Source organism: Trichoderma aggressivum (assembly GCF_033847375.1).
Source record: "Trichoderma aggressivum f. europaeum strain CBS 100526 chromosome Unknown scaffold_027, whole genome shotgun sequence".
Classification (NCBI taxonomy): Eukaryota; Fungi; Ascomycota; class Sordariomycetes; order Hypocreales; family Hypocreaceae; genus Trichoderma; species Trichoderma aggressivum.
The window spans coordinates 1-13,753 of NW_026946393.1; the positions used below are offsets into that span (position 1 = coordinate 1).

At 53.0% G+C, this 13,753-nt stretch overlaps 5 protein-coding genes across 5 annotated transcripts; 2 read left to right on the top strand and 3 right to left on the bottom strand.

Moving 5' to 3' along the window:
* Positions 1-2,163: 2,163 nt before the first annotated feature.
* Triagg1_6639 (uncharacterized protein) lies at positions 2,164-3,162 on the top strand (the record flags this gene model as incomplete). Its single annotated transcript, XM_062901286.1, has 1 exon — positions 2,164-3,162. The coding sequence occupies one exon, from the start codon at positions 2,164-2,166 to the stop codon at positions 3,160-3,162; it is 999 nt and encodes a 332-aa protein (XP_062754255.1).
* Positions 3,163-5,607: 2,445 nt separating this feature from the next.
* Positions 5,608-6,603, top strand: Triagg1_6640 (uncharacterized protein; the record flags this gene model as incomplete). The annotated part of the gene is made up of 1 exon (XM_062901287.1): positions 5,608-6,603. The coding sequence occupies one exon, from the start codon at positions 5,608-5,610 to the stop codon at positions 6,601-6,603; it is 996 nt and encodes a 331-aa protein (XP_062754256.1).
* A 515-nt stretch (positions 6,604-7,118) lies between these two features.
* Positions 7,119-7,931, bottom strand: Triagg1_6641 (CAZyme family CE4; the record flags this gene model as incomplete). Its single annotated transcript, XM_062901288.1, has 1 exon — positions 7,119-7,931. The coding sequence occupies one exon, from the start codon at positions 7,929-7,931 to the stop codon at positions 7,119-7,121; it is 813 nt and encodes a 270-aa protein (XP_062754257.1).
* A 758-nt stretch (positions 7,932-8,689) lies between these two features.
* Positions 8,690-9,979, bottom strand: Triagg1_6642 (uncharacterized protein; the record flags this gene model as incomplete). Its single annotated transcript, XM_062901289.1, has 1 exon — positions 8,690-9,979. The coding sequence occupies one exon, from the start codon at positions 9,977-9,979 to the stop codon at positions 8,690-8,692; it is 1,290 nt and encodes a 429-aa protein (XP_062754258.1).
* A 1,401-nt stretch (positions 9,980-11,380) lies between these two features.
* Positions 11,381-12,352, bottom strand: Triagg1_6643 (uncharacterized protein; the record flags this gene model as incomplete). The annotated part of the gene is made up of 4 exons (XM_062901290.1): positions 11,381-11,719; positions 11,830-11,961; positions 12,025-12,053; positions 12,166-12,352. 4 exons carry the CDS (start codon positions 12,350-12,352, stop codon positions 11,381-11,383), a joined length of 687 nt encoding a protein of 228 aa, XP_062754259.1.
* Positions 12,353-13,753: the final 1,401 nt, after the last annotated feature.

Sequence of the window (13,753 nt, forward strand, 5' to 3'; positions counted from 1 at the left end):
GGGGGGCATATTGCATGCATGACTGTGATCGAAACGGATGTTTTGGCTGTTGTTTATTCGGCGTGCAGAAATGTACATGTATGTATGGACATGTACGCTGACAGTTACCTAGTACGAGTACCTCTCTTGAGTCGTGTTTCTGCTAGTTGGCAGCATTTATGCGTGGATAAAGAGAGAGGGAAAAGGGGATTTTGCTGTGAGCAAAGCGCCACCATCTACGCTGCACAGTATCTAATAACTTGCTTGTAGGTATGTAGATACCTATGAATGTGATTTTCAAGTTGGCCGAGCCTTTAGTCAAGTCAGTTTTCACCTCCCAAGTATCCGATAGAATACCTCTTGTAATAAACAGCCGTACATGTCCAGTATGCATCATTCCCATAATCCTCGGTGGCCCGATCCGATCCTTCGTCTCACTTATACGCTCCATCCTCGTCATTCTGCCCCGTCCGGAGGCGAGATCAACTTTGGTTACCTGCAGCCCGATTCACTCAACTCAACCCAACCCACACAGTGTTCCCCCTTCCCTCCACCGGATAATACTATTGTACTACCTACTAGTACGTAGCAGTTGCTCTATCGCCATTCCATCAACCAACAAAGAAGACAGAAAAAAAGGGCCGCCACCTGTGATGGTGGCCAACCAAACATGGCTCATGACCATTGGCCGAAATGCAAGAGGGCGCTTCCCTGCACTTTTTTCTTCGCACCATCCTTTCATTCTGCACCCTCCCGAACGGGCATGGGTCGGAGCCTGGCCTGGCCTTAGCCAGGGGTTTGAAGCCTCGAGCTGGTGATGGAGTCGCCAGCTGGGCCAATCAGCCGGCCCTGGCGTGAAGCCGGCGTGAATGCCTATGAATGGGTTGGGCAGGGATTCGGAGGACAAGCGCAGTGCCATCATGGGTTCGTTCGTTCGCTGCGGGAAATGCTGGCCTTGGCTCCATATCTTTGGTTCTGCTGCCTCTCCTCCATCGCGCCGCCTCGTCCCGCCTTTCGACCTTTCTTTTCTTTGCTCTCCGTTCGCCGAGAAGGGCTGTGTTGCGTTGCGTCTTCCCAATAGCACCGGCCGCCGTTATTCGCTTCTCTTGCTGCGAGCGCGCATCTACAGCTGTTTGACATCTTTTCTTCTTCTTCTTCGTCGCCGTATCGTGTCGTTTATCGTCTCTCTCCCTCTTCACGTTATACGCCATACTGCCCGACGCCAACGCTGTTTTTGCCGCCCAACTTTTTCTCTCCTCTTCTTTCAAAACATCAAGGCACGTCTTCTCGACACATCACATTCGGCAATCTCAAAAAAAAAGCCCGGCCTTTGATTCCTTCAACTTGCAAACGTTGATCGTTTCGTTACTTCTAGCACTTGGCTGCTTGTTATCTTGTCTCATCTACTCTCCTTTCTCTCTCACTACCCAAAAAAATTTCAACGAGTTGCCTGCCATCTCTCCCTCCGTTTGGCATCTCTCAAGGCAAAGCTTCGCTCGCATCTCAAAACAAGACAAGCGACCAACCAGGACAAGACTCCGCCCTATCTGATCGTTTGTGCGACAGCAATCAATCTCTGCATCTCACACAAACAGTACATCGACACTCTCGCAACAAGGGTGAGAACAAGGTAGCCGGACACTTTCCAGTCGCAAACTTTGCCCTTCCGCAACCAACCAACAAACCAACCAACTCAGCAACATCATCACCTGGCGTGAATCAAGTTGCCCTCTTTCTCTTCATATTTTCACACTTTTCCCACCATCTCCATCTCCATCCCGTTTGAGCGCAGATCTGCTCGGCCCTTCAGCGCTCATCTGTCATTGAATCCCGCAAGTCACCTTCCGACTTGAGCCTGGATTCACCTCCACCAAGAGGCCCCCTGTGCAACGTTTCCCAGCTTGCTTGTGTGTGTCTTCCGTCATCAGCCCAGCCCTCGATAGTGAGCGCTGGTCACACGGCTTCACACTCAACTTCCAGATCGGGTTGTGGCATCTTGTCCCTCACCTCACTGACCACCTCATTCGCTTGTGGTGGTTGCTCGCACAAGAGTCAGTCGGTCGTACAGAGTGACACCAAATCGTCCTTTGTCTTCTGCCGCGTCTCCGTCTCCTACTTTTACCCTCTCCTTCGTTCCTCCATCGCCAACTTCGTTTTCCTCCAACTCAAACGACCACCGCCACCATGTCTCTGTCACGAGCTTTTACTACGCGCAAGCTCAAGCTGGGCTCTGATTCCGGCGACGGCAAGGGCCCTCATCGCTCGCATACCCTTCGCCACAAGATCTCGGCTCCCGTCCAGCTGGTTCACACTACCAACATGCTCTCATACAACGCGCCCGATCTGCCCAAAGGCGGCCCAGCTATTCCTGCTGTCCCTCGCGTCCCCGCCGTCCCTGCTATTCCTACTGCTCCTGCACGAACCAACTCTGCCAAATCTCTCGACGACTCCGACAGCTTCGCCACCAACGAATCGACGCCGCCAACCAGCCCAGACATTGCGACAGGCGAGCGCACGCCTTCTCCCAAGCCGAACCACCTTTCAGGCTACTTTAAGAATTCGACCAAGACCGCTGCCCCAGTCGAGCCCGAGCCTGCGCCCGCTCCGATGATTCCCCAGCGTTCTCCTACGCACACCAAGAAGAACTCGGTCGATGCCGTTGCCAGGTCGCGATCCATATCCCGCATTTCTCGAGATTCAGATCTGTCTGCCGCGTCCCGGAGTCTCCAGGCCTTCTCCCGAACCCCGTCCGTATCGACGCACTCCTCGGCGCATTCTTCATCCATCTCGAATCGATCTTTGAAACAGCCTACATCGCCCGCAGCCCCCGCAGCCCCCATGGCTTTCGCAGCCCCCAGGGCTCTCAAGACTCCTACGGCTCCTACGGCCCAATCAGCCCCGACCCCCCTGCCTGTGCAACCTCCCATCTCAGCGCAACATCACGTATCCAAGGACTCTAATCCTTTTGGACCGGAACTGGGTCAATTGACGGAACTTGCGGAAGAGTTTAGCTCCGTGACCCAGATGGAGCTAGCTGACGAGGACTCGGAGTACATCCGCTCCAAGGGCCTCGTCAGGCTGCGTCCCGACGACTATCTGAGCATGATCCAGGGCATGTCTTCCATCTTCTTCTCGGAACCTAGTCACCCAGCTCCTGCAGCTGCGGCCCCGCTCTGGATCTAATGCCCAAGCCGATAATGCGAAACAGCAAAAAAACTCCGCTGCCGCGTCATTGTACATATCGAAATTGTCCGGACATAGGCCTGTACCGCCATGAGTAAACTGCTTGAGCGATGACTTGTTTTTCCCTTTTTTTTCTCTCTTCTTCTTCTTCCTCTTCTTCTTCTACTCTGTCTGTTGACATGGATGGGATTTCGGTGTGGGGTCTAGAATATTAGCATTACTAGGTACTTGGATTGGCTGCTTGATATACCTGAAACAGGAGACGATGTGGCGTTGAATAACGGATGGGAAATGCTTTTTTAAATTGGCGTCTTTTTTTTTTCATATTCTCTACCAAATTTCTCTTATTTTACGATGTGAATATTTCACCAGTCACAAACAACTGCACATATTATCCACTGATGATGTACTCTCCTTCTCTCCCCCTCCGTGACTGATTCACGTCTGTGATTACTGGTGACAGATGCTAGCGGCTTATGATACGGCATTTGGAAGGCAGACAGGAAGCTAGTCAGACGGCCCGATCGTCTCTGTCTCTCTAGACATGGCAGCGTGGTAGGCTAGCTAGCTAAGATGAGATGCCACGCGAAAGAATCCATGGGAATGTCAGCGGGAGGATTGGCGTGATCCCTGCAACAATGTTTCAACTCGGCCCCACGCGCCGCGCAGCCAATCACGCGATGGGGCTGCGGCTGATTTGTTTCAAAGGATGCCGATGGGGTGTCCGTTTTGGTGGATGAAGGTGAAATTAGCCTGGACTTGGTTTTTTTTTTTGCCGGTATGGGATAATAAGTGGTAAAATAGGGGAGGTTTGGGAGCCGGAGTGCCGATGGGTGCTGGGATTGGTGTTTTGTAGCAGGGGGACGTTGAAGTGAGGCTGTCTGTTTTGGTAGTTGAAATTCATGTGCATGTGGGTTGGTGAGAGGCATCAATGACGTTACAAAGAGAGAATGCAGTGCAAGGTTTCGCGCAAAAGACATGATTCAATAGATTACGGCACCTTGGCCTTGGACAGTTGACCATTATCATGCGATATGATTTTGAGACATGGCAGCCGGTAATACCTATCTTTCACCTCGGACCATCCCTACCAATAAGAAGCGTCTCCATTCCGGCGCATATGTGAAAACAGGCGCTTTCCGCGCCTACCATAACGACGGTATACGCCTTCACAGCATTTTAGCATCCTCCGGGACTTTGAAAAGGAATTTTCTAAGTACTACCCTAATACTCGTTGAGCTGTTCGCATATGGCTTACCTTCACAGCATTTTTAACATCCTCCAGGATATTGAAATAGGCCCACCAAAGTCTGATGCAGGAACCTTGCAGCTAGCCATGCTATGCGAGCTGCACTTGGGAACTGTCAGTGATTAATTGGACAATGGCCGTCGCGATAACAGCCGTATCGTATCGTGCAGAGCCTGAGTCACAAGTCCTTCACAGCATTTTTAACACTCACCAAGACCTTGAAAGCCTGCATGTAGCCTATTTCTAGCATTCCAGACCAGTATGGTGGTTATGTTACCTCCACAGCCTAGCTGCCTCCGTCATACAACACTCAACCAGAGTGAGTCCCGTGCTATTATTCTGGAGATATTATGATATAAGTCTACTCCGTAAATGAGGTGCAGGTTTAACGTCAACCTTAAGCTCTCGAATTTTTCATTATAATCGCCCGGTAATATGAAGCATATTGGGTTTGGAATGCTGGGAATACTGCTATACGGCATCGCAGCTGTTTGGCATAGCATTCACATCGGACTGCCCCTGATGGGGCGCGTCTATTTTCTGGGCTGATGAGATTCATGAATCAGGTATCTGAGTGGCTTTGGCAATCGCATAAAGCAAACTCACCAAGAGTCATGCAATAGACGTATCTTGAACCCCTCCCCCATCCCTTTCTATGAGCTCGAGGCCTCGGGAGGGGTCAAAGTGCTGTGAACATGTTGCTGACGCCTGTTGCGAAAACAATTGAGAGAACAACCAGGGATGTGTGATATGGAACTCCTTCACAGCATTTTTAACACCCCCCGAGGCCTTGAAAAGGACTACATACCTTCCGTTTGGGCTCTTATTTCTATCATTCCAGGGCAGTATAACGCTCATGTAAGCTCCACGGGTCTCGTCCCCGTGATATTGTACTGCTGGTCCACGCATGTGAGTGTGTTGCAGGTTTCATGCCACCTTTTCACGCTCTTTCATGTATTTCCGTAGCATCAATTACAAATCAGGCCTTTGTATTTTTTTTCTCTCTCTAGTGGATATTATCCATCAGCTCATAGTAAGCATATAGCTTGCTCGCATAAAAGAAAAGAAGCCGCCGTTTACTTGCACCGTAAGCTTACCTACATCAACTCACCCCACCATCTGTTTCTATCTCAACCTCTTTCACCGGCCCTCCAACCCTTTCAACCATTTCAACCCCCCCCCCCCCAGCATCAATCATGTCCTCCCAAGCCGCCATCATCGCCGCCCTCAAAGGCCACACCCTCCGCATCCCCAACCTCACAGCTCTCTTCCAAGCCTGGCCCCCTCAGACCCTCAACGAGCATTACCAAGACTCCGTCACCCTCACCACCAACACCATCCTCAAGATCGCCGCCATCGCTCCCCATCTACAGATTGAGCGCCGCCTGCGCGATGATATTGCCCTACTAGCATGTTTATGGTATCCCCTCACGCCCAAGCTGCGTCTCGAGGCCCTGGTGTTGTATGTGGTATGGGTAGTCTGCTGGGACGACACCGTCGACACCGTCGAAGGCGACCTGGGGACAGACTTCGCCCGCGCCGAGCAATGGCGCGAGAGAACGCTGGCAATCGCCAAAGATGCATTGAATCTGCCCGGAACAGCTCCAGACGGTGAGGTCGATGCCATCAACGCAGTATTGGTCGACTTTGGGCAGCGGTACGCAGAGGAGGCGCCGCTCCATGAGCGCCAGCGCATGTACGATGAGCTCGCCATCTACATTGGTGCCTGTTCGACCGAACAGAAGATGCGCCTCAGCGAGACCGTTCCTAGCTTTGACGAGTACATGGCGCTCCGGGAGGGTACCATCGCCGGCGGCACGTTCCTCGCCCTGGTTCCTTATGCCATGAACCGGGACGTGCCGCCGGAGATGATCAACTCGCCGCCCGTCAAGATTCTCCAGAAGCAGATCAGCGTGCTGGCGAGCTACGTTAACGATCTGCTATCACTCAAGAAGGAGCTTCATTCGGGCTGCGCCATCAACGTCGTATGCACGCTTCTAACTCCGGGAACGACGTTGGACGAGGTCATGGCGCAGGTGCTCCAGAAGCTCAAGGACGCAGTCCGGCAATTTGATGAGGCAGCGGGAGAATTCATCAGTCAGTATGTGCACGATGAGAATCTTCACAGTTTAGCACAAGAGCTGGTGGACGGGTACAGACGTATCATCACTGGCGTGCTCGAATTCTCGTAAGTATCCCCCAATTCCTAGAACCGTGAGACCTTTAATATTGCCCCAGCAGTACTCTAGATCTTGGATTCGTAGTAGTACACGGTATAAGCTAACCTCTCTGGAAAACAGGCTCAAATCCCCTCGCTATAACCTCGCGAAGCTCCTGCGCCAAGATGGATCACTAGAAATAGTCCTCTGATATCCTTTTTTCTCATTTCCCCCTTCGCCTCCAGCTCCTTTATATTACCGCGAATGGCTTTCCAACGCTTCCCGTGAGTCCCCAACTCCAGTACTCCCCTCCCTTGTCTGCCGGGGGCTTTGTATAACGATGCTCTTCTCATTCCCTGACCTTTTGCCCCCTCCGTAATTTTTTCCCTTTGTAAATGTGCTGTATGCGGACCCCACGCCCAATGCCACGAAATAAAAAGACAAAAGCAATCAATGTGTGTATAAAACGAAGAAAAAAACGTGACTCCTCCATATTGTATTTCTGAATATGTTTCCCATTTGCCAATCCTTCCTTTATTGAAAAAAAATCACCATGATCGACCTCCCAATGGCTCAACCGACGTCACAAGATCTGTAATGGTGACGATTCTATATCCCTGCCGCTTCAGTTCCGGCAGCACAATCCGCAGCATCGGCGCCGTCCAGCCTCTCCGGTCGTGGCAAATAATAATGCCTCCGGGATGCGCCATGCTCAGAATATGCCTGGCATTGGTCGCAGGGTAAGGAATCTGGGGGTCGTGAGGGTATATGCTCCCCAGCACGATCCGAAAGCCGCGGTTCCCCAGCAGGTCCCTCATGCGATGGTTGAACCAGCCAGACCCAGGCCGGAAGTAGTTGTTGGGCAGGATCTTGCCCTCGGCCTCGTACGCCGTCGTCAGCAGCGCCTTGACCTCCTTGACCTGCCTCTCGAGCTCGTCGTTGCTCAGCCGGCTGGACGGCTCGTCGCGCATGGCGTGGTTGCCCAGCTCGTGGCCCTGCGCAACGAGCTTCCTCAACGTCGCCTCCCGCCCCTCGACCTGCTGGCCTATGACGAAGAAGGTGGCGTGGGCGTCGTTCTCCCGCAGCACCTGCATGATCTCGTCCGTGTGCGCCGAGGGGGCATCGTCGAGCGACAGCGCAAGGATCTTTTGCGTCGTGGGTTCTTCGAAGAGCACGTCGGGGAACTTGTTGCGCAGGTAGCCGATGAGGAAGCGCGGCGGCTTGTAGACGCAGTAGACGGAGTAGAGCGGCAGGGCGAGCAGCACGAGCAGCGCCAGCAGCAGCATCTGCGTCGTCAGGCGGTTACGGCGGACGCGGCGCCGGAGGGTCGTCGGCAGGCGGAAGAGGTTGAGGCGCGGCATTGGCCGGGGAAGAGAGGGTCGAGGATCTTCGGAGGAGGAGGATTTCGGCGTGGAGGAGGAGGCAAGTGGTGTTTCGATTCTTGTGCCCTCGTTAGGAGAGGCGGCGTGAGGAGACGGGGATGCCGCCTGCTGCTGGCATGCTCTCTTTCTCTCTCTTTCTTGTTGAACTATGTCCTTTTTTTCTTCTTCTTTTATCTCTTTGGGGTAATCTTTTCGTAGTCGTCGTTGCAATTAATACAATTAGAATTCGACAGCAATTGGGAAGAAAAGAAAGTAATGTCTTTTTGTCTTTCTCGGTCGAAAAGAGACCGCCCTTAGTGGCGGGAAAGGGAAAGGGTTTTTTGGGGTAATTGAGGCTTTCGCGGTCTAGCCAGGGGCTAGGAGGCGTGCAAGTTAAGTGATCAGATAGCGGTGGCAGGGGTGGATGGGGGACCCTGTAATTGATTTTCGATGCCCAGTCGCTTGGACATTAGATCTCCATCACTTTAACACTTTATAAACCCCCTTACAGAGAACAAAAGGTATATGCTTTACAATGGATGTTTTGTTGAAACGCAATTGCATAAGTTGACAAACTTCAATTCATTCTTTTCATGCAATTCATTCTTCTTATGCATTGTTATGAGTATCCAATTGCAAATACCATCAAAGGCTCATCAAAGGCTCAAGCTGCTCTGGTGCCCAGCCAGGGGTTCACCATCTCCCTTCTTCCTCTCCTCACCTGTTTTAAGCCATCAAGCTACCATCTAGAATCAAGGTCAAGCAAGCCCTTCCTTCAGCAACGCCTCCAGTCCATGCTGCAGATCCGCCTGCAGGTCCTCCAAGCTCTCCACCCCAACGCTCACCCTCAGCAGCCTCTGGTCCACCGTCCTGTCCGTCATGGCCCGCCACTCGACCAGACTCTCCACGCCTCCCAGGCTCGTCGCGTGCTGGAACAGCCCCAGCTTCCCCGGCAGCCGCTTGGCCAGCTCCTTGTTCTTGAGCGTGACGGCGAAGACGGGCCCGTAGCCGTTGGGCATCTGCTGCCGCAGCCAGCTCCCCTCCTGGGCGGCCTCGGGCTGCAGGCTGGCGTGCTGGATCCTCTCAATCGTCTTGCCGGCGGCCGTCTTGTCGTCCTTGGCCTGGCTTGCCAGCCACGACACCAGCGCCGTGGCCGTGGCGCTCTGGCGGTTGACGCGCAGCTCCAGCGTCCGCAGCGATCGCATGCCCAGCCAGCCCTCCAGACTGCCAATCACGGAGCCCAGGAGCAGCCGGTCGGCGAGCAGGTCGCTCACCCACGTCTCGTGCTTGGGGTTGACGGCCAGGACGCCGCACAGCATGTCCGAGTGTCCTCCAATGTACTTTGTGCCGCTGTGCATCACAATGTCCGCGCCCCAGGCGAACGGATCCAACAGCGGAGGCGGCGCAAACGTAGCATCGACAGTCAGATACGCCCCCACGCTGTGCGCCCTGTCGGCGTAGTATTTGAGGTTGCGCGCCTCGCCCGTGGGGTTGAGGGGCGTCTCGACGTGGATGATGTCTCCGGGCCCCAGCTCCGAGAGGTCGCAGTCCAGCGGCAGCGTCTTGAGCCCGTTGAGGCGCTCAAAGATCTTGAGAATGCCGTGGCAGCCGTGGTAGCCGTCTCCAATGGCAACGCGCTTGGGGTTGATGTGCGTGATCATGGCGTGGAAGGAAGCCAGCCCGGATCCGTAGGTGATGGCCTGCTGGCCCAGGATGGACGTCAAGATGGCTTCGAAGCGAGCCATGTTGGGGCTGGTGTGGCGCGAGTAGATGTGGAAGTCGAGAGGCTTTGTCGTCTGCACGGGCTTTGTGTCAGTATTTACCCAACATGTAGAATCCTTCATCTCCGTCTTCATCGCCCAACTCACATCGACCTCTGCAATGGGCTTGAGCCTCTCGGGGTCGTTGGGATACCGAAAGGTGGTGCTGGTGTGCAGGCCGGGCGCAATGGCCGAGTGGCCGTCGATGCGAGCATCAGCGTGCACCGCCCTGGAGGCGAGCGACAGCGCCGCAATGTCGGGCACGTATTCGTCTGAGGCGTTGCCCATTGCGACTGTGACTGCGGTTTGTGTTTGTGTGTCCTTGCGGTTGCGCTTGTGCTTGTGCTTGTGCTTGTGCTTGTGCTTGTGCTTGTGCTTGTGCTTGTGTATGGGTGAGTTTGTTCAAGTATCTACATTTGGGTCAGCACATGTGAGTGAGTGTATTCAGAGCCAAGGCATGTCCATTACAGAGTACATACCTGGTGTTCCAACTCAAACCAATGCAAATCAGATAAAAGTCAAATCAGTTCAACTAGATTCAAATTGCATCAAAGCATCATCACAAACTCTCTCCTCAATGAAGCTTCCCCCATTGCCTTTATAACCCGATCCATAACTCTCTTTGCCCCGCTCGCTCCAACGCCGTTGTCGCTTCGCTGTATTACTCAAGCGTTCAATTACCCACTACCTAATGGAGTATATCCGCTGGTCCAGCTTGATCACGTCAATCCATCTTATCGCCTTAGCAGAAACCCAAATTTCTGCTGCAGAAGAGCTGCATGTTGGAAGAAAAAACCTGTCAACGCAGGGCGTTTGCATGTCATATTAATATTCATACTCCACCCCGCTAAAGGCGTATTTACCCGACAAGCACGCCCTCTTGTCAACGTGCTGCTTTTACATTCCATATAGGCCTACTATATAAGTAGAAGTGTACCGTGAATTTCCGCACAGAGGCAATTGCTCCGAGGAGTTACAGCTTCCGCAGTCGGTAGTTGTAGCTATCAAGTGCTTCTCAAAAGGCCAAACAAGTCGGGCAGCGACAAGGGAAAACGACTAAAGCGTTGTGGGAAACAAAAGAGACGAGATTAGAAATTCAACCACACAGGGGGCTTGCACCATCATGCCTTTTACCTCACCAAGTCTTGGTGATTCGCTGGTGATTAGTAGTTGGTAGGACCACAGACTTTATGCCTTGTTCATTGCATCACAACCCTAGGGCTTATTCAGAATGAACGAACTCTATCAGATGAGAATAGTCGACATGATGACGATAGCACGGTCATATCAAACGTAAGATGTGCTGTATTAGCGATCAAGCATGTGATCGCCGACATAAGTGATTATCATTAAGTCGTCTTGCTTTTCCCTTGCTTGGATAATCCCTCGCCTTCATAAACCCTCCCGCCCTGCCAGCCTTTGGATCGGGGGCGTACCGGCCAGCACCCTTGGATGCGAAATACAAACTCCCCATTATACAATAGTCCTTGCAAGAGGTGTGACGGCGGCAAATGTGCGTCCACCGTCTACATCGTCCCAAACGCCAGTGGTTGCAGGAATAAAACATATCCATAGTCCAGAATAAAAAAAAAAACATGGGCGCCTGATACACTTTTGAAAAGGTATGTACGATAAATTATTCCAAGTTGCAGAGTCGTTGTCGTCGTTGCTTCCCGTGGTAGGCATCTCTCAGTCTGATGAGGTCAGTGCCGGCTGGTCCATTGCAGCTAATTCGGCCCCTTGACCACTTTGCGCCCTCTTCCGACCAGGCATGAGGAATCTCGAAACTCCCGTCTGGGCCGAGGAGTCCTTCTCTTGAGTCTCTGTCAATTTGGAGAAGAAGCCTCGTTTGCGGGGCGGCTGCTTCTGGTCCTCGAGCCCGACGTCTTCAAAGTTTTCCTCGGCGGTGGGCAGTTGCTCCATGTGACGGTTGATTGCCGACCTAGGCATTCGAGCGAATCGAGCTGAGTCGAGACTCTGGCGAGCGGGAACGTCGTACGCAGAAATGGGGGATCGTGCCGAGATATCCTAGACGGCCTTTGTTAGTCTCCGGTTCAGGCGAGTCGCATCGGAGGCGGGGTTGATGCCGTGCCCGAGAAAATGAAGGCAAGCCAGAACAACGGGAATGGACAACATACAAATGAGCGTCGGTACGAGTCAAAGGACTCTCGAGAAATGGAAAACTGCTCAATATCGCCAGAGCTGTCTGACGATTCTCGCGACGAGAGATACCTGCGCGGCCAGTGGGCCTTTTCCTCCGACGGTGAGGGCTGCTCGCATCGACAATCAGCGACCGGTGCACAAGGCAAAACGACGGGGCTATGCAAACTTACAGGGAGATAGACGCCGCTGTCATTGACGACTGCAATTCAGAAAAGGCGGTTAGCGAGCCGGTCGTGTGACGCTCTGCCTCTGGCATGGTCTACAGGGCACAGAGCAGGGATGCGAGGGAGGGCGGTCACCCCACGACGTACCACTCATCTTATACTCGCCGGTATCCTGACTTCTGGCGCTGCGGATGCTGAGAGCCGACGACGCCTTGGATCCCACGGTGTCGACTCGCTCAAAGCCGGGCGAAATGCGCTCTTGGTCGGTGTAAACATTGTCCTCGACTGTGACCAGAGCGCCGGGGCGGCGAGTAAAAGGGTTTCGAATCGGCATGGCGAACGATGAGAGCTGTTTGGCGGGAATTAAGTAGTATTAAGGCGATACGATATGATACAGCCCGGTAATACACGACACGACACGATACGCCGGAGTTGTGAGAGACGCGGGCAAGAATTAGTACGCAGACGGCGGGATGAATATCGGTTTGCGAGTTGCAGAAGAGAGAGGCAATTGATGGGGGGAAACGGAGACTTTTAATACAATGTACGAGTACGAAAAGCGGAAGGCTTCGTCTAGACTGTGGAGGAAAGTAAAAAGCCAAGGTACGAGTGCAGTACATGCCGAGAAAAGCAGGGAAGGGGCACAAGGGGTTCAAGCTTTAAAAGCCATGAATGTGATGACCTGAATGATCCAATGGTCAGATGTCAGGCTAGAACGGATCAGCGGCCGGATATGGGGGGGGAATCAGGGCCTGCAAATGGGGCCGATGGCAGTTTTTGCGTAGCATCACTTTTTGCTAGTGCTTGCAGTTGCAGTTGGATGGAGAGCGGGAACGGCGTCTAACAATCCCCGATGGGGGGCTTTTGGGTTAGGTTTGGTTTTGGTTTTGGGGCGGATTTTCTGGATCGAACGAGGCGGAAGAGGGCGATCTGATTTTGATTTGATGGGCAGTGTTGCGTGTATTGTTACAGATGAAATGCTTCAACTACTCAAGATACTAACTAGTACTAAGATAGGTAGCAGGGCAATGGAAAGTCTATTTAATGTACATGGACATCCCAAGAGACAGCGTGGAGAGATGGACGATTCCATTACAAGGTCAGCCCAGCAAAACATCAGATCTGCGCATCCTCTCGGCGGTGCCTTGCCGACCACACGCATTAGATTCGCTGGATTGGATTCCACACTGTCTTAGTACCTACAGTCCGCGTACTTCGTGCTGCGTATCGGACGGAGCTGGATCAGCCTCTCTTTTGCACTTATACGGCTTGGGCTCTTTGGCTTGGCTCTTTGGCTGTGCGCTGCACCGCCTCGCAGCTTGGCCTCGGCTGCCTTTGCCTGCCCAAGGCTTTCAAGGCTTTCTTCCATTCATTCTCTCATTCATTCACCCGCTCCCCTTGGCACTTTGATCCCAGCCGGTGCCCGCTCGGTTGAGTACTAACTCGTACAGTAGTATTCTCATGCAGCGTCGCTCTCATCGTATCGGACCGGCTTTTGGCAGAGCGAGCGCCTAAAAAGCCGTGGGCATTGCTAGAACTCGTGAAGCCAAGGACGGTGGAGCCACCAGCCAAGGCGAAGGAAAAAGACACGCGCCCGGCCCTGCTGAAAATACCCGGAAACGACTCTCCCGAATCCGAGTAGCGGCAAAGACATTTTATCCGCCAGAGTCATGACGATCCATGACAGTGTGGGATGTCGTATTAGTTACCGATTGTGCGTGTTTGTTTGTCTACA